Source organism: Heloderma suspectum, chromosome 7 (assembly GCF_057233095.1).
Source record: "Heloderma suspectum isolate Gila_16-S chromosome 7, 16-S_ref, whole genome shotgun sequence".
Taxonomy (NCBI): domain Eukaryota; kingdom Metazoa; phylum Chordata; class Lepidosauria; order Squamata; family Helodermatidae; genus Heloderma; species Heloderma suspectum.
In genome coordinates, this window is record NC_139464.1 from 112,280,449 (window position 1) to 112,304,741 (window position 24,293).

The 24,293-nt window shown below is 41.8% G+C and overlaps 1 protein-coding gene across 15 annotated transcripts in view; it reads right to left on the reverse strand.

Moving 5' to 3' along the window:
• UPF2 (UPF2 regulator of nonsense mediated mRNA decay) overlaps positions 1–24,293 on the reverse strand; it is a 60,123-nt gene that overhangs the window by 29,079 nt on the left and 6,751 nt on the right. For 11 of the 15 annotated variants that reach the window (XM_084811552.1, XM_084811541.1, XM_084811550.1 and 8 more), the window contains 9 exons: positions 22,663–23,036; positions 20,344–21,123; positions 12,921–13,081; positions 12,467–12,664; positions 11,920–12,069; positions 10,301–10,363; positions 7,583–7,686; positions 6,755–6,840; positions 5,376–5,484 (listed from right to left, as the gene is read on the reverse strand). In XM_084811552.1, coding sequence (XP_084667678.1) covers positions 5,376–5,484; positions 6,755–6,840; positions 7,583–7,686; positions 10,301–10,363; positions 11,920–12,069; positions 12,467–12,664; positions 12,921–13,081; positions 20,344–21,123; positions 22,663–23,018 — 2,007 coding nt within the window. In that variant the 5' untranslated portion in view covers positions 23,019–23,036. The remainder of the gene's footprint in view (positions 1–5,375; positions 5,485–6,754; positions 6,841–7,582; positions 7,687–10,300; positions 10,364–11,919; positions 12,070–12,466; positions 12,665–12,920; positions 13,082–20,343; positions 21,124–22,662; positions 23,037–24,293) is intronic. The other 4 variants (XM_084811554.1, XM_084811549.1, XM_084811553.1 and 1 more) reach the window with 1 other exon arrangement.

Genomic DNA, 24,293 nt, shown 5'->3' on the forward strand with positions numbered 1-24,293 from the left:
TCTGGGTTGAAATAAATGGAGCAAAGAATAAAAGGAACCTGGTGGTCGGAGTCTACTACCGGCCACCCAATCAAGGAGAAGACAAGGATGAAACTTTTGAAAAGCAATAGCCAATGTTTTAAGGAAGCATGATGTAGTAGTAATGGGGGACTTCAATTTCCCCGATATTTGTTGGGAGACAAATTCTGCAAAACATGGCCCCTCCAGGAAATTCCTGACTTGTGTGGCGGATAACTTCCTCCTACAGAAAGTAGAGGAAGGAACTAGAGGATCGGCTATCCTTGACTTGATCCTAACCAACAGAGATGACTTAGTGGATAAAGTAGCAGTTACAGGAACTCTGGGGGAAAGCGACCATGTTGTACTTGAGTTCTTGGTTCTAAGGGAAGCAAAAGCCGAGTGTACTCAAACGCGTACCCTGGATTTTAGGAAAGCTGATTTTAATAAACTCAGAACAATGATCAGTAAGGTCCCATGGCAAGCAATGCTAGCGAGAAAAGGAGTCCAAGATGGGTGGGAACTTTTAAAAAAGGAAATTCTCAAGGCACAATCACAAACAATTCCAACAAGAAGAAAAGGTGGAAGACAACAGAAGAAGCCAATGTGGCTTCACAAAAAGCTTAGGGATGACCTGAAAACAAAAAAGGACACATATAGGAAGTGGAAAGAAGGCCAAGTAACAAAGGAAGAGTACAGGCAGGTAGCACAGAATTGCAGGGATGGCGTCAGGAAGGCTAAAGCGGAGAACGAGGTGAGGTTAGCGAGGGATGCTAAAAACAACAAAAAGGCTTTCTTCAGCTACGTGCATAGTAAAAGGCAGAGGAAAGAAATGGTTGTTCAGCTATTAAATAAGGATGGCAAAATGATAACAGAGGACAAAGAAAAGGCAGAGGTGCTCAATTCCTACTTTGGCTCAGTCTTCTCCCAAAAGAGGGTCTATGACCCCCCTGGCAAAGGCGAAGTACAGGCTGAAGGGGCAGGATTGCAGCTTGAGATCGACAGGCATATGGTCAAGGAACACCTCATTACTTTGAATGAGTTCAAATCTCCAGGGCCAGATGAACTACATCCTAGAGTCATAAAGGAACTGGCAGAAGAACTCTCAGAACCGCTGTCTATTCTCTTTGAGAAATCATGGAGGACGGGGGAAGTGCCAGATGACTGGAGGAGGGCTAACGTTGTCCCTATCTTCAAAAAGGGTAAAAAGGAGGAACCTGGGAACTACAGCCCAGTCAGTCTGACATCAATCCCTGGGAAAATTCTGGAGCAGATCATAAAGCAATCCATCTGGAAGCACCTTGACAACAATGCCGTGATTACTCGAAGCCAACATGGATTTGTCAAAAACAAGTCCTGCCAGACAAATCTGATCTCATTTTTTGATCAAGTCACCTCCCTTGTAGACCGTGGGAATGCTGTAGACATCATATACCTCGACTTCAGCAAAGCTTTCGACAAAGTGCCCCATGATATCCTGATGAGCAAACTTGCTCGAAGTGGGCTAGATGAAACAACGATCCGGTGGATCCACAGTTGGCTACAGAATCGGACTCAAAGAGTGCTTATCAATGGGACCTTCTCAAGCTGGGGAGAGGTAACGAGTGGGGTACCGCAGGGCTCAGTCCTGGGCCCAGTGCTCTTCAATATTTTTATTAATGACTTGGAGGAGGAGGTGCAGGGAATGCTGATCAAATTTGCAGATGACACAAAATTGGGAGGGATAGCTAATACTTTGGAAGACAGAAACAAAATTCAAAGTGATCTGGATAGACTGGAGTGCTGGGCAGAAAACAACAGAATGGCATTTAATAGGGACAAATGCCAAGTTCTGCACCTAGGAAAAAGAAACCAAATGCACAGTTACAAGATGGGGGATACGTGGCTCAACCACACTACGAGCGAGAAGGATCTTGGAATTGTCGTCGATCACAAGCTGAATATGAGCCAACAATGTGATGTGGCTGCAAAAAAGGCAAATGCTATTTTGGGCTGCATTCATAGAAGCATCGCTTCCAAATCCCGGGAAGTACTAGTTCCCCTCTACTCAGCACTGGTTAGGCCTCATCTGGAGTACTGTGTCCAGTTCTGGGCACCACACTTTAAGAAGGATGCAGACAAGCTGGAGAGGGTTCAAAGGAGGGCAACAAAGATGATCAGGGGACTGGAAACAAAGCCCTATGAAGAGAGACTGAAAGAACTGGGCATGTTTAGCCTTGAGAAGAGAAGACTGAGGGGAGATAGGATAGCACTCTTCAAGTACTTGAAAGGTTGTCACAGAGAAGAAGGCCAGGATCTCTTCTTGATCATCCCAGAGTGCAGGACACGGAATAATGGGCTCAAGTTACAGGAAGCCAGATTCCGACTGAACATCAGGAAAAACTTCCTGAGTGTCAGAGCAATACGGCAATGGAACCAATTACCTGGGGAGGTGGTGGGCTCTCCCACACTGGAGGCCTTCAAGACGAGGCTGGACAGCCATTTGTCAGGGATGCTCTGACTTGGATTCCTGCATTGAGCAGGGGGTTGGACTCGATGGCCTTGTAGGCCCCTTCCAACCCTACTATTCTATGATTCTATGATTCTATGACTCTCATGACTGGAATACAGCAATTGAAGGATATAACTTGTTCAGAAAGAACAGGAGGAACAGAAAGGGAGGTGGGGTTGCATTGTATGTGAAAAATACATATCTCTGCACAGAAATACAGGAGGAGGAGCTTGGTAGCCCCATCGAGAGTTGAAATAAATGGAGCAAAGAATAAAAGGAGCCTGGTGGTCGGAGTCTACTACCGGCCACCCAATCAAGGAGAAGACAAGGATGAAACTTTTGAAAAGCAAATAGCCAATGTTTTAAGGAAGCATGATGTAGTAGTAATGGGGGACTTCAATTTCCCCGATATTTGTTGGGAGACAAATTCTGCAAAACATGACCCCTCCAGGAAATTCCTGACTTGTGTGGCGGATAACTTCCTCCTACAGAAAGTAGAAGAAGGAACTAGAGGATCAGCTATCCTTGACTTGATCCTAACCAACAGAGATGACTTAGTGGACAAAGTAGCAGTTACAGGAACTCTGGGGGAAAGCGACCATGTTGTACCTGAGTTCTTGGTTCTAAGGAAGCAAAAGCTGAGTGTAGTCAAACGCGTACCCTGGATTTTAGGAAAGCTGATTTTAATGAACTCAGAACACTGATTAGTAAGGTCCCATGGCAAGCGATGCTAACGAGAAAAGGAGTCCAAGATGGGTGGGAGCTTTTAAAAAAGGAAATTCTCAAGGCACAATCACAAACAATTCCAACAAGAAGAAAAGGTGGAAGACAACAGAAGAAGCCAATGTGGCTTCACAAAAAGCTTAGGGATGACCTGAAAACAAAGAAGGACACACATAGGAAGTGGAAATAAGGCCAAGTAACAAAGGAAGAGTACAGGCAGATAGCACAGAATTGCAGGGATGGCGTCAAGAAGGCTAAAGCTGAGAATGAGCTGAGGTTAGCAAGGGATGCTAAAAACAACAAAAAGGCTTTCTTCAGCTACGTGCATAGTAAAAGGCAGAGGAAAGAAATGGTGGTTCAGCTATTAAATAAGGATGGCAAAATGATAACAGATGACAAAGAAAAGGCAAAGGTGCTCAATTCCTACTTTGGCTCAGTCTTCTCCCAAAAGAGGGTCTATGACCCCCCTGGCAAAGGCAAAGTACAGGCTGAAGGGGCAGGATTGCAGCTTGAGAGTGATAGGCATATGGTCAAGGAACACCTAATTCCTTTGAATGAGTTCAAATCTCCAGGGCCAGATGAACTGCATCCTAGAGTAATAAAGGAACTGGGCAGGAGAACTCTCAGAACCGCTGTCTATTCTCTTTGAGAAATCATGGAGGACGGGGGAAGTGCCAGATGACTGGAGGAGGGCTAACGTTGTCCCTATCTTCAAAAAGGGTAAAAAGGAGGAACCTGGGAACTACAGACCAGTCAGTCTGACAGCAATCCCTGGGAAAATTCTGGAGCAGATGATAAAGGAATCCATCTGGAAGCACCTTGACAACAATGCCGTGATGACTCGAAGCCAACATGGATTTGTCAAAAACAAGTCCTGCCAGACAAATCTGATCTCATTTTTTGATCAAGTAACCTCCCTTGTGGACCGTGGGAATGCTGTAGACATCATATACCTCGACTTCAGCAAAGCTTTCGACAAAGTGCCCCATGATCTCCTGATGAGCAAACTAGCTCAAAGTGGGCTAGAGGAAACAACGATCCGGTGGATCCACAGTTGGCTACAGAATCGGACTCAAAGAGTGCTTATCAATGGGACTTCTCAAACTGGGGAGAGGTAACGAGTGGGGTACCGCAGGGCTCAGTCCTGGGCCCAGTGCTCTTCAACATTTTTATTAATGACTTGGAGGAGGAGGTGCAGGGAATGCTGATCAAATTTGCAGATGGCACCAAATTGGGCGGGATAGCTAATACTTTGGAAGACAGAAACAAAATTCAAAGTGATCTGGATAGACTGGAGCGCTGGGCAGAAAACAACAGAATGACATTTCATAGGGATAAATGCCAAGTTCTGCACCTAGGAAAAAGAAACCAAATGCACAGTTACAAGATGAGGGATACGTGGCTCAACCACACTGCAAGCGAGAAGGATCTTGGAATTGTGGTCGATTACAAGCTGAATATGAGCCAACAATGTGATGTGGCTGCATTAATAGAAGCAGAGCTTCCAAATCCCAGGAAGTACTAGTTCCCCTCTACTCAGCACTGGTTAGGCCTCATCTGGAGTACTGTGTCCAGTTCTGGGCACCACACTTGAAGAAGGATGCAGACAAGCTGGAGAGGGTTCAGAGGAGGGCAACAAAGATGATCAGAGGACTGGAAACAAAGCCCTATGAAGAGAGACTGAAAGAACTGGGCATGTTTAGCCTTGAGAAGAGAAGACTGAGGGGAGATAGGATAGCACTCTTCAAGTACTTGAAAGGTTGTCACAGAGAAGAAGGCCAGGATCTCTTCTTGATCATCCCAGAGTGCAGGTCACGGAATAATGGGCTCAAGTGACAGGAAGCCAGATTCCGGCTGAACATCAGGAAAAACTTCCTGACTGTAAGAGCAATACGACAATGGAACCAATTACCTGGGGAGGTGGTGGGCTCTCCCACACTGGAGGCCTTCAAGACGAGGCTGGACAGCCATTTGTCAGGGATGCTCTGACTTGGATTCCTGCACTGAGCAGGGGGTTGGACTCGATGGCCTTGTAGGCCCCTTCCAACCCTACTATTCTATGATTCTGTGATTCTATGAACGTTGTCTTTCAAGAGATTTGTAAGATTTTGTAAAAACATTATCAAAAATTAATCTATAATTTGCAGAATGAAAAGAAACATACATGAAATCTGAAGTCGCCTTTTAGCATGGAACAGAGATCCTCGGCTACATCAGACATACAGGGATGCAACGTGCCAACCAGCCTTGCATAAAAGGGTAGCAAATCCAGCCTGCAAACAAGAAAAGGTTACAGATATGTAAGAATACATTAAAAGAACTAGTTTAAATCTCCAACTGATCGCTTTTGTAAGTGTATAAATATACAAAAAAATCCGTGTACCTTGTAGCTTTTTACCTTGGTCAAATTTCTGTGATTACAAAGAGCTACACACTGGGGGCTGGCAGGGGTGTGGGGTGGGAGAAGAGAGAAAAGAATGGGATCACATCAGCCCACCTCATATTAAAATCTTTAGATTCCATTGGTGAAAGGCACAGGATAGGTTGTAGCCTGGCCTCTATGGTCTCCTCCCCACCCCATCCACCAAAATACCCCCTTACCCCCCTCTCCAAGGCCACTTGTCCAACCTCCGAGAAGCAGCCAGTGCAGTTCCTTTCTTATGCGACTACACTCTTACGTTCAGATCTTAATACATCATTTAAAAAGTACATACTGGGTGGCCTCTATCTGCATTGCTGGTAAGGTGCTAACAAGTTAATTGTGTACAAACCCAAAACCAAAATGTGATACTCAAATAATGGTTGTTTTAGGATTACAAGGATGAGTTGACTAGAAGAAGGGTTGGGAAAGTGATCTTGGCACAATAATATTCTTACAAAAGAAAGTGGTCTTGGCACAATAATATTCTTACACAAACATTGAGAATACTGAGTTCTTGGGTTTATTTAAAAATTTCACCATGAGAATACTTATAACATATAGCATACATGGAAACAGTAAATAAGTTACTATACACCACTCCTAAAGTTTCTGAATTAATGCCAACTTGTTATTCTAGCAGGTACTGGAGATGACAAATAAAAATACTCCCCCCCACATGGTCATCATTCACATACTAATAAAAAGATACTTTCATAGCTTTAAGTGAGAGAGCGTCCAGATACAACAAACCTAGATTCCTAAAAAAGGGAGGGAAAGGGCATGTACTGTAACAAGTAATTACCAAATACTTACAGAAAAGTTTGTAATAAGTGTTAGAGCAGAGTATGGAAAATTATGATGAGCTTAAAGATACCAGCCAGGATCCAGAGGATTGCATGGCCAGTTCAGTGTACCTTAGAAGTCTTTGGACTTGTGTTTCTTGAATAGCAACCAGCCAAGCTGCATACAAATTGGTTTTGAAACTGAGGAGACTTCAGAGAGGTCTACTCTTCAAAGGAAAAAAACTCACTGGGTGTGCCACATCCCTTGGGCATCCTTAAAGTAGTTCTTTGGATATCAACCATTACCTTTAATACAACGATGTTTACATCAACACTTACCTTTGCCGAGGAACTATGAAGAGAGCCCGAACCAACTTCCTTCTATTGGCTTTTGTGTTCATATTCATGCAAAAATCCATTGCAGCCTATAGATGGAAAAGCAGACTTGAAATCTGAATTGGAAACAAGTACCGTTTTGAAGGAGGTACAACTTTAACAGGTTTCATGCCATATCCATACTCTCTCAGAATGCACCAATTGTTTTAAGATGAATATGGAAGTGTGTCACACTCTACGAGAGCAAGAGTGGATTCCTCCCTCTTAAATGAGGGATGGCCAATTAACAGCCCCTGGGTGAGATCAGCCCCATGAAGCCTGCTAGTCCTATCAAATTTTAATTATGGTTTTTTCCATCACAGTTTCACTTGGGAGGAATACAAAACCAATTTTGAATACCTGTTAGACACACAATAACTGGTTCCTTATTTATATAGAGAGAGGGGGAGGGGGGAGGGCTGGTGTATAAAATGACAGCCACGTATCTCTAAGTTGAAACGGTTACTGTTGACAGTCCCAGGTGAATTTTGTGAATATCTGCATTAGTATATGTTTGCTTGTTAGACATACACCAATGAGTGCCAACAAGCTCATATATTTGACTATCCACATTCACAAGTTTATCTCAGAACTTTTGGACATTTACAAAATTCATTTGAGAATTTTGTTCATCAATTCTTACTGAAATACATATTTGTATCTTACTGTATTAGTAGTGATGGCATAAGAGTGGCACCAACAGTACAATGATCCTACAGTTTACATCAAAATCGAATAACTAACTTTTGGTTCAGTTGAATAGGAAGAAGAAATACTAGGTGCCAGCTGTACCTTGTCTATTAGGTCTCTATTTACACAGTTTGGGAGCTGCTGAAGGAAAGCATCTACTATAAGCTTTAGGTGTGACCCAGTACTGGCTTCTTCATCTTCTTGTTCTAGTCAAGTGTAAAACAAAAGAGAAAACCAAAAGCACATATTCTTAAAATCTCACATTTAATTGTTTCAGTCTGTTTCCAAGTTCTATATAAATCACTCACCTTAGGGAGGTGAATCATACTTTTTTCAATGAGGAAATAAAAGTAAGAAAAAGTGGTCAATCCCTACAAGCCATTCCCTATTACAATATTTATAGGGCAAGGCAGGGGGTGGGGGCAGGAGATTTGCAATACATACTGGCGAGGAGGGAGGGAAAAAGAAGAGACAGCGAAATCCAGTGTTACTTTCATTAGCAACAAAACAGGACACACACAACAGAGCAGGCAGGCATGCATATGCAAGTCATGAAGAACTGACCTACGAAGACATCAAAGAGGACCTGGATTTGTCATCCTCTCCCAGAGGAAGTCAAGACATGCACATTTTACCAAATCAAAGTCCTATTTGTATTTAAGCAGGAACCTAGGCTTGCGGGTTCCTCGTTACGCTCCAGTCTTGGAGGCCTTGATATCACCGCCTATTCCTTGCTTAAGGCTCTATATAGAAAATGGCCCCATAAGCCCATAAAAATCAATGTAAAATTCCTACCATGAAGCCTGTCACCAATCCCCTACAGGGTTATTGCAAGGAGAAATAAAGTAAGAACTGTAAAGCACTTTGCACATTAGAAGTGCTACATGAAGTTAATAAAGAGACTGCTAGCATCCTTTTAAGATGGCCTCCTCATGGACATCACCTTGGATTTTCCCCCTTCATAGTACTGTTGATTTTCTGCACTTTGGCTATGTACTGTGTATTTTTTCCTAACAAAAATGCACATTTAAGTTCCAGTGGAAAAGCTTTATTTGCTTATCTCAACAACCTAACTGCACTGAGGTTAATATAACAGAAGTATTTATAAGAAAAACACAGAGAGTGCTTTTGCTTCTGTCTCTTGCTTCATCATACTATCTAATGGCAAGGCATAAGGACAATTCAGAAGGTAAGAGTGGCACCAACAGTGCAATGATCCCACAGTTTACATCAAAATCGGATAACTAACTTTTGGTTCAGTTGAATAGGAAGACTCTCCGTCCTGAGTATAGCAATTTGCACTTTCAGCAGGTTTAAGCCACAGTCAATTCTCTTTTTTATTTAGCACATATCTTCATATGGAGATTTGATTCCCACTCCAGGGGATTGAGGTGCAGTAGGGTTAGTTTTCTTTCTTGTTTTAGGTAGTATTACTATATTCCATATTCTCAGACAGATCCAACTCTCCCATCCATAATACTGACCCTACAGTTATGAAGACTAATACAAATGTATGGATGAGTCTGCAAACATTTCCATCTGCCTAACAAATGAAAACAAGAAATGGAAGCAATTCTGGTACAGGCAGCCACCAGGGACATTTGAAACTATCACTGAAGCAATGTTATTGTTCTTCAGTTGTACATGATATGAAGGGTTCAAATTTTGGTTCACCTTAGCAGTCAACCAAAATCTGCTATAATTGAAAATGCCCCCCCCCCCCCAACGTCAGGGGAAGGGAAGGGTCTCAATCTCAACATTGCACAAAGTTTCAGAGACAGACTGCTGCCATAGTTAATAATTGTCCTGTATGTTTAAATTTTCCAGGGCATTTTTTACTGAAGGAGGGAGCAATCCTAGGGCCACTCGTCAGCGACTAGACGGCCATAGGATATGTGGTTTTCCGGGAACTGACTTCAGAGCCTGTGCTCTGAGGTCGGTTCCTGGAGAACCCTCCCCCCCCGGCCCTGCTGCCTCACAGGCAGTGTGGAACGGCCCCGCACTCCCCGCTTGGAAGAGGGGTGCGGAGCGGCCAAAATGGGGCATTCCAGGGGACATTCCAGGGCGGGGAAAGTGGAAATGCCAGTATGACACATCCTATGTGTCGTCCAGCAGCCTCCTCCCCCACTCCACCTTCCTGTAATCGGCTGCCTAGCCACAAATGCAGGGCAGGAGAAGCATGGAGGGAACAATCCCCTCCATGCTTCTCCTGCCCTGCATTGGACAGGCGGTCACCTCCGAGTTCGGAGGCGGCTGCCTATCCACGTAGGATTGCACGCTTCTCCCCTTATTCCAGGTTTTGAACCATTGCTGACAATATTTCAACATTTCAAAAGAAAAGGTGTACTCTCTTTGAATTCTAAGTAACTTTGGTTGATTTATAAACTCGTATTAAGCTAGTCTAACAAAAAGGTAAATTTTAAGTAGAGTTAGCATCACCTGTTTTAATTTCTGTCTGATGAACCTTGGGAGATTTAAGAACTCATCATTTATTGGGCAATCAACATTTAGTGAAACTGAAGATCATTTTGGTGATGTTTGTTTCCAAAGCTCACTGAAAATGTTGTTATGCACTTACTCATTATATTAGGCTCTAGGTGCTACCAAGAGAAATACATACAAGCTTGCACCCAGAATTCAAATGTAGCATTCCTTACCTACAGAAACTAATATTTTATTTTTTGTTCCTGTAAAAGTTTTACAAAACTCTGGTTACAAATTGATATTAGTCATTCTTCCTGGAAGTTCTATCTACTCCCTACCCCTTAGAAGCTTATCTACTTCAAACACCTTCTCCTTAGGTACCACCTCAAAACTCACTTCTTGCAGCTTGCTTTCCGTCACTATTTTCAGCTCCGGTGCTATCTGCTCCCTGTTTCTTGCCTAATCATATTAAAAATAGAACAAAAATATTTAAACACACCCATAAAACACATTACACAGAAGCAAACTTTATTATGAAAAATCTGGTAAGTTGCCTCTCTTCTTTTATGTAGAAGTTCCCTCCCCAATATTGTGTTACTTCTCATCACAACAGTATGCAATGAATATTTTAAGCAGCTTGGGGCATGAAGCGTATTAATAATATTCTATGCTCACTATCACCAATCAGCTATGTAAAAAAGCAAACAGTGCCATAGTGAATTTCCTTAATTTATATCACATGCCAGAGAGAGCGAGAGAGAGAAGTGTTTAATTCAACTGGTCTGTTCCCATTAAAACACACACACACATATATAATGGGAAAGCCAAATATCCACATATTTTACTAGATTTTTAGTACTCATTTACAATTCTGGAGGAAGTCCATTGAACAGAATCAAATGAGATTATGGTTCTCTCCCCAAACCTGATATAATGTCTGTCTGTCTGTCTCTCTGTCCATGTCTCTTTCCAACACAGATGCACACACATAAACTGTTGCACTTTTAACCACACGAAGTGCTTTACAACCCATGTCATTCACCCTAACAACCCTGTGAGGTAGGTGACTACGTAATTCATATTTTCTATGTTGGAGCACTAAACCAGAAAGAATGTGACTTGTGCAAGGCTAGCCAGCAAGTCTGTGAATACTGTCCTCCAAACATCAGCACAGGTTCCTCAAGAGTTCTTCGAATACAGGATTACAACTGGCACAGAACTATGTCAGAAAAAGTCTGACCCTAAAAACTTTTGAGGAGTTTGGGAATTAGCTGTGCCTGGAATGCCAAATAGACATTCTTCACAACAAGAGTTACAGTGTTTGTGTTATTAAAAGCCATGCACATACACAGAAATTTGAACTGAGAACCTCTGGTGTTAAGAGCAAACAGTTACCCTGGCAGGAAAATGTGGTATCGCTTCAATAAGACCAAATAAAACCACCTTGTTTTCTACATCAGGAAGATATACTGAATATCTCAGTAACCACCACCACATTGTGTTTGGAAACAACCAATTTTCACAGTTCAATAAAAAACTCATACCCATGTAATATAAAAACACATAATTTAAACAGATGTTAACCACCACAAAAATACCACAATGGCAGCGGAGGAAAAGGAGCAGAATATGCTACCTTCTCATTATTAATGAATCCTTGGTGAGAGGCAGTTTTCTACCACAGGCAATAGGTGCTCTAAAGTTACAAAGACCAAGTATTATTGACAGCTTGTACCCGCAGTAATGAACATTAGTTCACTGAATGCTACTCCTCTCCTGCCAGAGGTACAGAAGCATCTCTGTTTATGGAAACACTGCATAACAGAGGTCATGTAATAAGAGTAGATGAAACTACTGTTGTGCATGGTTGCAAGTGCTCCAAAGAGGAGTTAGCATCATCGGAAACATATCCAAAGTGCTGTGAAAAAAATATGTATATTGCTGTGGACTAGTTTATTACTAAATTCAATTTCAAAAATGCATACATACAATATACCTCTCCATGTTCTTTTTACCTTGTTCATCAAGAAGCTTTTTTGTGAGATCTTCTGCTTCATCACCACAGTCTAACTCAAGGGCATCATCATTAATATCCAGATTCTCCAGGTCCAACTCCAGATCTTCAGTACCAGACACATCTTTGTTTTCCTTAATTTCTTTTAACTCTGTTTCAAAAATAGTAAATATACACACTTTTTCCATTTCTAACTTGCCCTTCAACTGCTACATGTTTATACTTGATTGTTTTTGAAGAAAATATAATGCAGAGATAGATTAAAGTGCCCATATTTAGCACTAAATACAGTGAGCCAGATAGTGCATCTTTCAGTCATTCTTATTTTTCAAGGAGTTGAAAGCATTCGCCCTACTTCTGCCAGAAAAGAAAGTGCTGATGCTCTTTTACGGCAGGAACAGAAGTGGCAATATGTAGCCATAGTCACGCATAACAGTTAAAAGCTAGAAGAACACACTCATAGTTAGTATACACACAAATCAGGATTAAACCCTGCCACCCTCTCTACAGCAACATTTTAAAGATAACCAAGTGCCAAAATATTGTACCTCTAGAGTCATCTTTACCAGAGTCCTTGTTCTGGGAACATTTTTCATTATCCTTGAACAAGATAGCTGGCACAAATGCTTTTAAATCAATAAGGTTCTCATAGAAGTTCCGTGCATCTTCATCCTCCCAGATGCCCCCCTCCAAATCATATTCGCCAGGTTTGCCAGGAGTAAAAATGTCAATGCCAGGCCCGTGTTCTGGAATTATAATACATAAAAACATTAAATCATCCTCTGAAGTAGCTTTTATCATTTGTATTATCATACTGCCTTGTAATTCCGACTTCAGTGTTAGAAGGATAAATTGGGCCAAAATCAAGGGGGTTGCTAACTGAAGTGGGGTAAAAACTAGTCAGCAAAGATATTAAGGAGAAAGCAGTATTAATCTTGCAAAGCAAATATTAAAAATGCAAATAGATATTTAAAAAGCCTTCCAACCCAGAAGTTATCATACCTTCTGGTACTGGTTTGTCCTGGGGGAGATCAGGCATATTTTCATCCAGGAGATCAGCTAATGACTGAGAGTTTGCCAACAACTTCTGATAGGACATAGCAAATTCTTCATACTGCTTATGCCGATCTTCACTCAACTCCCCTTTAGAATGCAGAATACGCCTAGAACAGTCATACAGTGATGGGGAAAAAATCAAGATCAAAGATTTTGCTAACATTCATTTCAAATCCAATCTAATACTGAATTTTCTAGTTGTGAACAAATTATTGATGCTGTAGTTTTAATAGTTCTAAGAAATATCCAGAGTTAAAATGCATAAAGAATATTAAACTTCAATAAGTATTTGACTATAAAACACAATACTGAGCACAAACAGAAGGATAAAATTGATTTGTGGTCTTTAATAAGTAGGCTTCCACACCATCATTAACAACAAAAATGTATTACTTCTGAAGGCTTTGAAGTAACAGTTTTCAGTTACAGTAGGGGTAGGCAACCTTTTTGGGCTGTGGGCACATTTGGCAATTTGAGAAACTGTCCTGGACACCACCACAAAATGGCTGCCATGGGAGGCTGTGGCAAACAACAAGTAAAATGCCCAAAAGACTGAGCACAAGACAGAGGTGGGGTCTGAGTCCCAACACACTAAACAATTCCTTTGAATCCACAGTTTTTAGCACCAAGAGAAACCAATTTCACAGCAATCCCAGGTGCCAGAAAGAAAATGTGTCTTTTTGGGGGGAGGGGGAGGGCACCTTGGTAGGTGCCAAGAAAAGTGTCCAGGGGCACATTGGTGTCCATGGTATCATGTTGTCTACCCCTGAGCTACAGCATATTTACAAGCTGTCTTAGCAATACATGCTGATACCTTTAAAATAAAATAAACCAATGTTCTTTACATTCTCACAGTTATTACCACTTATATGGTGCCTATTTTTTTTTCCAGTTTTCACCCGATCTTTTGGCTAAGACAACCATTGCACTTTACAAGGTTATACAAGCAGGGCAAGATTCCCGCTCTGAGGAAATTGCAATCTAAATTTCAATAGCTAGAAAGAACAGAGGGAATGGAGCTATGGGAGAGACAAAGTAATATAAGGAATGAATGTGAACAAGCGCACTTATACCTATGACTTCATACTGGCTGGAGGATGAGTATTAAGGCCAAGGGATTCACAAGGAAGGTGGGTTTTGAAGAGTGAGAGGTGGCACAACAGGAGTGTTCTAGAAGGCTGTTCCAGACAAAGGACGCAGCAATGAAGAATGGATTGGGCTGTTTAAGAGGGCACCTGGGGCTGGAGAAAGTGGGAAGTGGTATCATGGAGAGAAAGACAAGGGCAGAAAGACAGGGCAAGGCAGATCTGAAGTTAAGTATGAAGACTCTGTTCTGGATGCAAGGGGGATGTGAGGCCAGTAAAGAGATTTAAAGTGAGTTGCAAGCAACATAGCTGAATAATGAGATAAGTGAATTATTTTGGTGGTAGAGCTCCATAGTAAGAACATCATAATAACGTGAGAGGTCTGAAGTGTGACAAAACAAGGGAAGATAGAAAGTTACAGTAATCAAGGCAAGAGATGACCAAAGCAAGTGTTTTAATCAATGGGACTGAGAGTAAGGACCAGATTCTGACAATGTTATAACAGGAAAAGCAGCATGACTTTGCAACAGGGTGAATGGGAGAAAAGGAGATGGAGAAATCAAATATCAACTCAGTAATGATACCATTATTCCATCACCACATAAGCAGAGAACAATAATCCAATCTAGCCTGTGTCTTTGCATATGGGACTTTAATCAGAGAAACTGAAATCCACGAATGTTCAAGAAGCAAAAACTGTTAGGCTGGACAAAGTCATTTTCATGAGATGAAAAACTGAAATTAATGCCCATATAAGATTGGTAGGTAACTTCATTTTTATGAGACTGTAAAGTGTAGGTTTAGCATGTGTATGATGAGATATAATTGTAACTATGTTATTTTTTAAGTTAGAGATAAATTCAGTATTTTATTTATGATGTTTTAAATTTTTTTAAAGCAATTTAAATTTTTAAAAATCCAAATTTAAACTTTTCTTTTTAAAAAGAGCATAGATTTTTATCCTGCATCCAAGCATATTTCTTCTATTCAGACAGTAGCACCTGGTTAACTAACAAATGTCTCCCTTTTACAAAACTGCTTATCTAGAGGAAATATTGTAGAAGAGCAGTGTTCCCTCTTCAGACGGTTCAGTGCACTAAGGGCACAATCCTATGGGGATAGCCGTAACCCTCCAAGCTCTTCACTTCTGCGCTCCTTCCGCTCTGTATTTTCGCTACACCGGCATTTTTGCCCATCTAGCCGAGGCACTGGAGAGGGAAGGAGGTTGGGGAGGTCTGGAGATATGGCGTAAGCCCTCCCCTCCCTGCTCACTGAAATGCCCCCTTTCCCTTCCCTCTGAAGTTGCTTTTGTGACCTCGGAGAGGCAGTCAGTGTGGTTCTTTCCACACCAGCTGCGAGGGGGAGAGAAAAGGGGCGGAGAGCTCAGATTCCTGGGCCTGAGCACTGTCTCTGACTTCAGATCCAGGAATCCAAACTATCCTATGGCCCCCCCAGACTCTGTCTAGGGGCCATAAGATTGCTCTCCCCATCCACAGTTTTCAGACAGCATCAATCAAAATCTTAGGTCATATTTACAACTGCTAACTAGTCACTGCTAGTGTTCTTTCCAAACCTGTAGCAAACTATCCCAAGAATTATTGTTCACTGAATTTTAAAGAGTGCATATCTGAAACACGTGACATGCCCACTGTGATATTCTGAATCTCCAAAGTAGATTAAAATCAAGATGAAAACAAAACATGACAACCAGAAATTGTGGCTGAGTGCAAAGGAACTACAACTCTGGGCGGGTTCATACATAATGCTAAGCCACCCTGAAAATAAGCCACGGAGGATTGTTTGTTTGCAGAACAACCCACAGTACACCTGAGAGACGATCAAGCTTGCCATGGCTTGTTCTCACCCTCCTTCCCCCTCAGTCATCTAGCCGGATCCAGCATGTATCTTAGGTGCCTTTGTGGCAGAACCTGTCTTGTCTCCTTTTCCTCCCCACACCGCTTTCATCACTACCCCTTTCTGTTCCCCGGCTTTAAAACAAAAAAAAAGTGTTTTGGGAGTATGCAAATGGCTGTTTTTAAAATTATTATTTTCCCGTTCCTTTGCAAGTGCGCAATAGCACACTTTTGCCTGTCTGATATGTGTAGCCTTGCCTTGTCAACTTCCTTGACAAGGATGTTTCAGCTGTCAAAGGAGTGCTGAAGTGAGAGAAGTAGGTACACCAAAAGTGGGAGAGGGACAATCTCCCACTTGGCAATATAATCCTCTTGCTTTTAAGTGTTGAACTGACATATATCAGTGTCCTGCTCCCATTCAAAACTTTTTGGAGTCTCCAGCAAGACCTGAAAGGAGAGATATTGACTCCCTCATTTTTTGTGGCTCCTTTTCGGAGCACTTACTGCTGCGAAGAGCAGCACAGGCTTTTTTGCTACTCTTGCTGAACAGCTCTATAGCCAATTCCAGCAACCCACGATAAAATCCCTCTCCATGGTTCGAATGACACAACAACCCACCATGGGTATGCACAACCCTACAACAAGCCAGGGTGGCTTGTTCACTAAAATTAAGCCACTCTGCGAAAATGCGTTGGGTTTGGACAACATGACAACTCACCATGGCTGGCTGCCCATGGAGGTTTGTCATATTGTATGAACCCATTCACACAACACACTAACCCACACTCAGTGGTTGAGTGTGCGTTTTTTTTTTGAGCCGTGGGTTGTTTGCTGAACCGTGGGTTAGTGTATTATCTGAATGCAGCATGTTTTCTGCAGGGTGGGTTATCGTGTTGTCTGAACCTAGCCAGAGTAGCTTGTTAACCACTCTGAACAATCCAACAACAAGCCATGGGTTCTTAAGATGGCTTGTTCAAGAAAATAAGCCACACTGCATGGTTATCAAGCCACCCTGGTTGCGTTCAGACAACATGATAACCTACGGTTCAACAAACAACCCATGGCTCACAACAACCCACACTCAACCACTGAGTATGGGTTAGCGTGTTGTGTGAACAGCCTCTCTGTCTATACTGCCCTAGAGCATGGATGTACTAACTGCAAACAAGCTGATACATCAATAAATGTTGCCAAAACACGAAAATGACTTTCTAATCTAGTACTCTGCTAGCATATGTAAAAGGAAAAGCCCTAGAATGTAAGCCTACCTTACTCTGCCAAAAAACATAACTCCTTGTTTTGAGCTTTGCTTATTTCAGTATGACAAGACCTAGCTCACCATATAACAGAACATGTTACTTTGAGGTTGTTCAGATGATCAGGGGGGGAAACAATGCAGCACTGGTTGCTCCCCCCACCCCCACCAGTCATGTGACTGGGATTACCCTAATTACCTGCATCACAGGTTGCTGTGTTGTCCGAACCTGACATGCAGTGCAGGTGCAGCAAATTTTCACCCACCCTACAACTCCTATTGCAAGCCACAGGTTGTAGGGTGGGTAAAAATTTACTACATCCACACTGCGCGCAGAGTTCGAACGGCAGGGCAACCCGTGGCTCAGGTAATTAGGGAAATCCCAGTCGTGTGGCCGGCACACCCAGAGGAAACAACTGACACTGCATTGTTTCCCTTGTTGATAATCTGAACCCGGACTTTGACTGGATTCACGTGACACATTAACCCACAATGCATTCTTTTCTAGAACAACCTACAGTGGGTTAGCATGTCATGGGAACCTGGACTGGTTTTATCAGGGTGGGTTGTTTTTCTCACACAACCCACCCTGATAACCCATGGTCTGCAGTAGGGGTTGTTTTACCCACGATGGCCTGGCATGTCATCCAAGCCCAGGACACTCAATCCACCATAGGCAGAGGGCATTGGGCAGCGAGCCACTCGGCAAGACAGCAGAAACCCCTGCCACTCTTGCCGAGTGTGAGTGCTCTTCATGATCATGGCCAAGCTGCTTCCAGGGCCCCTTTCTCCTTGCCAGCGACAGCCCTTCCAACTGTGCTGAAACGGAGGGGCCATCACTGTCCCCCCCTTGTCCCTGCTCCCACCGCAAGGCCTTTTTTTTTTAGCCACTGTTGCGCTATAGCAATATTGTGGCTGTCCAAAATAGAGAGGCTTGACTTAGCAAGGTTATCCACAGAATTCAAATGGGGATTTGAAGCAGGGCACTGGTTTTTCATAGGAAAGTAACTACTCGCTCCCTTCACTAATTTATCTTTTTATTCATTCATTCATTCATTCATTCATGTCGCTCTATTGCAGTTCCACTGGAGCGACTGACACCAGGGACATTGTGTTCCTGTTACATTCCCCCACTAATAATAATAATTATCATAATGATAATGGTGGTAGATGGAAAAGAAGGCTATTAATGCCTACTATGCAAGATCATTATGTACTACTGTTCAGAGTTGGGGCAGGTAACTCCAGCTATGTTCAGGACAACATTATAAAACTATCCTAAATAATTATCAAAATCACAACAGAAGAACACAAAAGCAAGCATTTTGGCTCCAAGAAATGCCAACACCAAATGGTTCACAGGCAAGAGGGAACACCAAAATATTCATTAGCAGGATCCACAAGTTTAGCTGGCCTTAGTAGTCAGACATTATTTGTGGTCAGTGTGGACTCTGCCTCTCCCCCAAGTCCTCCGGACACACAAAGAATTTGAGGGATGAAGGATGTCACAACTCTACCTCAGAGGAATTCTGAGTATGTTTGAATTTGTGGGCTTTTGTCATGTCTAGAACCAGGGCATCTACATTCTGGTCCTAACCACATACACTCTAAAGCAAACCAATGAAAATAATATGGACTAAATTTAGAAACTTATCCTAAAAGTTTGACCTTTACTAGTATTGGAGAGATTATGTGTGATTTCTCTTGAAAGTTGATAATGCTTTTGCCTCAATTAAAAGAACATCTAGAAGCTATGTGCACTTACCTTCTGCTTTGTAATTTCATTACCTATGCATAGCTTATTCATCACTTTACATGAAAGGGTACTAAATGCTATCTGACTATGCAACACTAATTCCATAACATGTATGTGGCTTTCATTCAACTCAGCTAATTCTCATTATTTCAATCTTTTCACAGAAATAAATTTAGTAGTGAAATTTTGCAGAGTATATTACACTTGTCATGAATGACCAACCTCAAAATAATGCATCAGCCCAAACACATATCTTCAGGAATTCTTATGTGATTTTTTAAAAACCAAATTGTTTTGCAGACCTATGCAGGCAACACTTCCAATGTTAATACACAAAAAGAACCAAGGCACAACATACAATCTGGATATATCCTCTGAGTGGTGAGGAAGATGTTCCTTTAGGCCAACTGGAGTAGAAATGTTATTCTTTAAACTAAGGATGTATTACAAAGTCAGTGATTTCAAACTATATTCTATTCATAAGGAGTAGCAGGCAAAGGAAGAGAGGGAAATAGCCAAGTGGAGGCAAGTGCAGAGAAAATACTAGCTGGAATAAGCCATCACACGCATGGATTTGCTCCTCCTGCAGAATACCCACATCCAAGTAGTATATCTTATTTCATCTTGTTCCCTCCTTGTTACACACAACCTCCCCTATCTCTCTCTCATCCTTATTTCCTAATTTTACTTGGTGTTTCGATTCCTCTAACCCAAACCAACCCTGCCTGCCTCTTTTCTGTGCAGACCTATAAAGATCAACTTTGATCCTTAAAGAATACAAAGCAAGAACATTCTCATGGTATGTTGCCTTTTTGGACACAGAACTCCATTCAAACTACTTCCTACTCACCAAAATTATATTCATCCTCCCTACTCTGTGCTTCCTTTTCCCACCTGACTCACATCAGCCTACTTCTTCCATCAAACAAGCACCTGACACTCTTCCCCATTAAAACATGCTTCCATGGAAGAAAACAAGTTCACCAAGGAAAACAGAACCAATGAGGTTTAAGAGACAGTAAAGTATTTCTGATTTGTAACACAGAATGCATCTGTACAGAAACAGTATGCTGGATCAGCTTTTTTTTTTTTTTAAGCTTAACTAACCCATAGCTTACCATGTGTACAATTCCACGTAACAGCCAGAAGATATTAACAGACCCACAAAATGGTTTTAAGACTAAGGCTGCAATCCTATACCCACTTACCTGGCAGTAAGCCCCCTTGAACTCAATGGGACTTACTTCCAAGTAAACATGAACGGGACTGTGCCATTAGTCCATTTCTTTCATCCCACTCAAAACTCAAAGCTTGAAACACATCAGTGTATCTGGTTAAAAAATGTTCATACCCAATCAATTTTGAAACAGTGGAAAGTATTAGAAATCTGTCAATTCATTAAGAACATTTAAAAGTTCACCTGTTTTGTCTTTCAATATTTTGTAGTTCCCTGTGGTCCCTTTTCAGATGTTTGGTCAAAGACGTAAAGTACTCTTTCAGCAGATTTTGGAAAGGCTGTTGCTTCTCTGGGCTAATTATTTCACTGGGAGGAAAACTGAAGTTAAATTTATCTGCTGCACCTTTAACCTTCCTTGGTACCAAACCAGCAATGTCATCTCCACAATGCCGGCAAAAGCTAATAACCACTGAAACATGGGTGTGGGATTCACGATCAGCGTTAATAATATTTTTTAGCTGTTCATAGATTAAAGACAAGCCTTCCTTATCGGTGAAAATCCCAACTATTGTCAGTTCTGCAATGAACCGCAAGTCCGTTCTTAGTTTAGTAATGTTGGGTGTTTTCTCTTCTTTCCTTGCTTCAAAATGCTTCTTCCAGACTTGAAGTAGAGATGGAGCAAAGTCAGCATAACGCTGATGGAACAGAGAACACAAATGCACAGCACAGTTTACATCTGATATTTTCAGTTTTGCTTCCACTATAGAAGCAACAGCCTCTGCAATGTACTTGCTTAAATTGAGGCCATTAAAATCATGGGACAAGGAGTCTCTCTGCTGTTCCGTGATAGTTTTTAACTTCTTAACAAAGGCAGTGTTCTTTTTGAGGCTTGAATCCAGCCTGCTAAAGAAGTTCTCTTCAGGGCGGCTATCTGATGCATTCTGGTTTTTGCTTCTGAGTTCCTTTCTTGCTTGGTGGCGCTCCCAAGCTTCCTGGTGGAGCTGATGTGCTTCATCTTTCTCTCTAAAGAGAATATGAGTAGTGAGCATTATACTTTAAATTGGGCTGCAACCTTTAAAACATACTAAAAGGGCAACCTGAATTAGTTGGGCAACACATTTAAAAAAAGATAATACTTTAAAAATTACTCATAAAAACTAGAAATGGCAGGCACCATCTTAGGAAACACATTCCTCCTTCACTCTCACAGGAGAAAATGCCTCTTCTAAAATGTAGGACCAGCAACATTTGTATACATCATTTAAGAGTATGCTTTTTTCCCCACAATATTATTGTTTTAAGTATAATGGACATATCCAACGCCTGGCAATCTGCTAGCACCAATCATGTTGTGCTAGCAGGAATAACTGCTAGAGCAACTGGAAGTTAGCACTTGTTACTGCAATCCAAGAAAGTAGTCGAAACTACCGCTTCTGGAATGGAACAAGTCAGTAGAGCTCCCTTCTGAGCTCTGCTATCATGTCCCATTCCAGATGCAGTAGTTTCAGCTAGTTTCCTGCTGCGCCAGCTTTCCATTTCACCAGTACTCATTCTCGCTAATGCAGCGGCAGCATTGGATACTACCCAAGCAAATTTAATCAAAACTAATTTGATTAATCAACAAAAATTATTTAAGCTGGTAATAACACTAATTTTAAGGTAGAACAGCGTAGATCATTGGATTTTGCTATTAGCAGGCAAATGAATATATCATGACCAAATTCATTTCACAATCATGTTTTATTTATTTATTTTTGTTTATAGTGCTGCATGTTTAGATTTAAAAACTGCAGTATTGTTATAGCAGACATAGATCTGACCAGCAAAGCTTTGACAATGAAGGTGCTTGTCAGTCAGACATTTTCCACAAATACTATTCTACAAGCCAGAATTTAAAGAACCCTGTTGGGGACGCCCAGAGGGATTTTCTACTTCTTTTCTTTGAACAGCAAATTGCCCTGCGATATTAGAAACCACCTTGCAAAGTCCCCTCAGTTTTAAGAGTAGCTTATTATTTGGAAATCAAGGGTGCTGTTTCAGAAACACAAGCCCAGAACTCCCTCAGGCACTCACAACTAGCTATATAGGGTTCATTGGCCTCAGTATTTCTCAAGCAGTTTGAACTTGGGCCTGTCTTCTAAACATACTCTACTTTCTCAGCCCAATAACCCAATACCAACCATTTGCAGATGTGCAGTGTCTGTTGACTAGGTACTATTCCAACACTGGTATTAGAAGAGGAATAGAATAGGAAATGTCTACCCCCTGAACAGGGAATGATCATTAAAACAAAAGCAGCAGCTCTTCCAGAGCTCTCTTTTTCCAGAATCAGATTGGGATGAGGTAGTTTACCCTCCAATTCCCATGATAATGAATGGGGGCCATCTGCTGGGGGCCATTCAACTCACCCAGTCCTTGGCCGGGGACAGGAGAGGTGGGAGAAGGGAGTGACTCCCGGCCCGTCAATTTTCTCCCTCCCTGGATCTGTACTCCTCCAAACAAGTGTCACAGCACCTTCCCCGGTACACTCTGAAAACCTGGCAACAAATAATAAAACCTTACTTCTGCTGAGCAGCCTCTTCTTGCTGCCTCTTTACTTCCTCCTCCTGCTTCTTTTTCTCTTCCTCTTCAATTTTTTGCTTTTCTTCCTCTTCTTTTTTCTTCTGCTCTTCTTCACATTTTACCTTCTCATCATCTTTTTTCTTCCGCTCCTTGTCTTCTTTTTTCCGCTTTTCCTCCTCCAATTTTTTCTTTTTATCTTCAGGTGGTTTTAACATCTCTCTCTTCATGCCAAGCCTGACATCCTCTTTGGGTTTGTCCCGGCTGTTCACTGACCGCCTGTCACTGAACTCCTTATCTTTGTTACTTAATGTTTCTTTTTCTTCCATGCTCGTCGACTTCTTACGCTCAGCTGGCATTATGTTACCCAGGAAGATCTGAAAGATGGTTATCAAATTGTCATTACATTCACAAGTTAATAATCAAGTCATTGATTTTTTTTTTTTAATCCACATCCACCAATGGGTAATTTTTCACAGCTATGTCCTGTTAAACTGGAAGAGGGCCAGCCCAAGCCATTTTGGTGATAAAGAAAATCCAAATGCTGCCCCGCCCCCTTCTCCCACTTATTAACATGGGGCACAATTTACCAGGCAGTTGATCTGTGCAAATCCCACTGAAAATGAAAGAAACTGTGCCGCTGTATTCATCCATCTGCCACTCTAGTGTCCGTAACTGCACCAAAAACCCATTGTCAAATGCAGCCTTTTCATCTTAATTTAGTTTTGGGCTGCCTCTGATACAAAAGCAAAACCATAAACAGCTGGGGATGGTGTTAGCTGATACAGGAGACACGAGGCTACCGCCAAAAAAAGCATCCCTGTGTCAAATTTTCTCCCTCTCCTTACTCATGTTAAGATGGCGAGTTTCCACTACCACCCCCACCCACCCCCATTTGTCATCACCAGCTGCTGGTGAAGGAAAATTCATCATCACATAAGGCAAGGGACACTGGGGAGAATTCAACAGAGGGATGCCATTTTCAGTGGCAGCCCCTTGTCTCCTGTAACAACTAGTTCGACACTCAGAAATATACCATGAATTATCTTTTCCACCTAAGTGACACATGACTGATGTTACTGTAGCTTAACAAAACAAAACTTGGTTTGCTAACTGCCTGATCATACCTAAGTTACTTCAATTATTTAATTTAACAAGCAGAAAGTTGCTAAACTATTCTAGGATTATCCATGTGAAACAAATCATACCACATTTTATTATATCTTATTATTACATTTATATCCCACTTTTTTTTCCTCTTGCAAGAAACCCAAGATGGCTTACATGATCCTCCTCCTCCCACAACAACCCTGTGAGGTAGGTTAGGCTGAGAGTCAGTGACTGGCCCAAAGTCACCCAGTGAGCTTCATGGACAAGCGGGAAACAGAACCTGGATCTCCTGAGTCCCAGTCCAACACTCTAACCACTACACCACACTGGCTATGGGATCTTTTTAAACAATAGACTACATTTCTGGCTCTCCAGATTGGAAATATAAACTTCAGAATGCCTTGGTAAACATGCTAAGGGATGGAATGAAGCCTGAATTAGCAATTGTTCAAGTCTCAAAAAGTTCCAACTGCAAAAATATTTCAGACTGATAATTGCTGAGCGTAACAATTTAAGAATAAAGT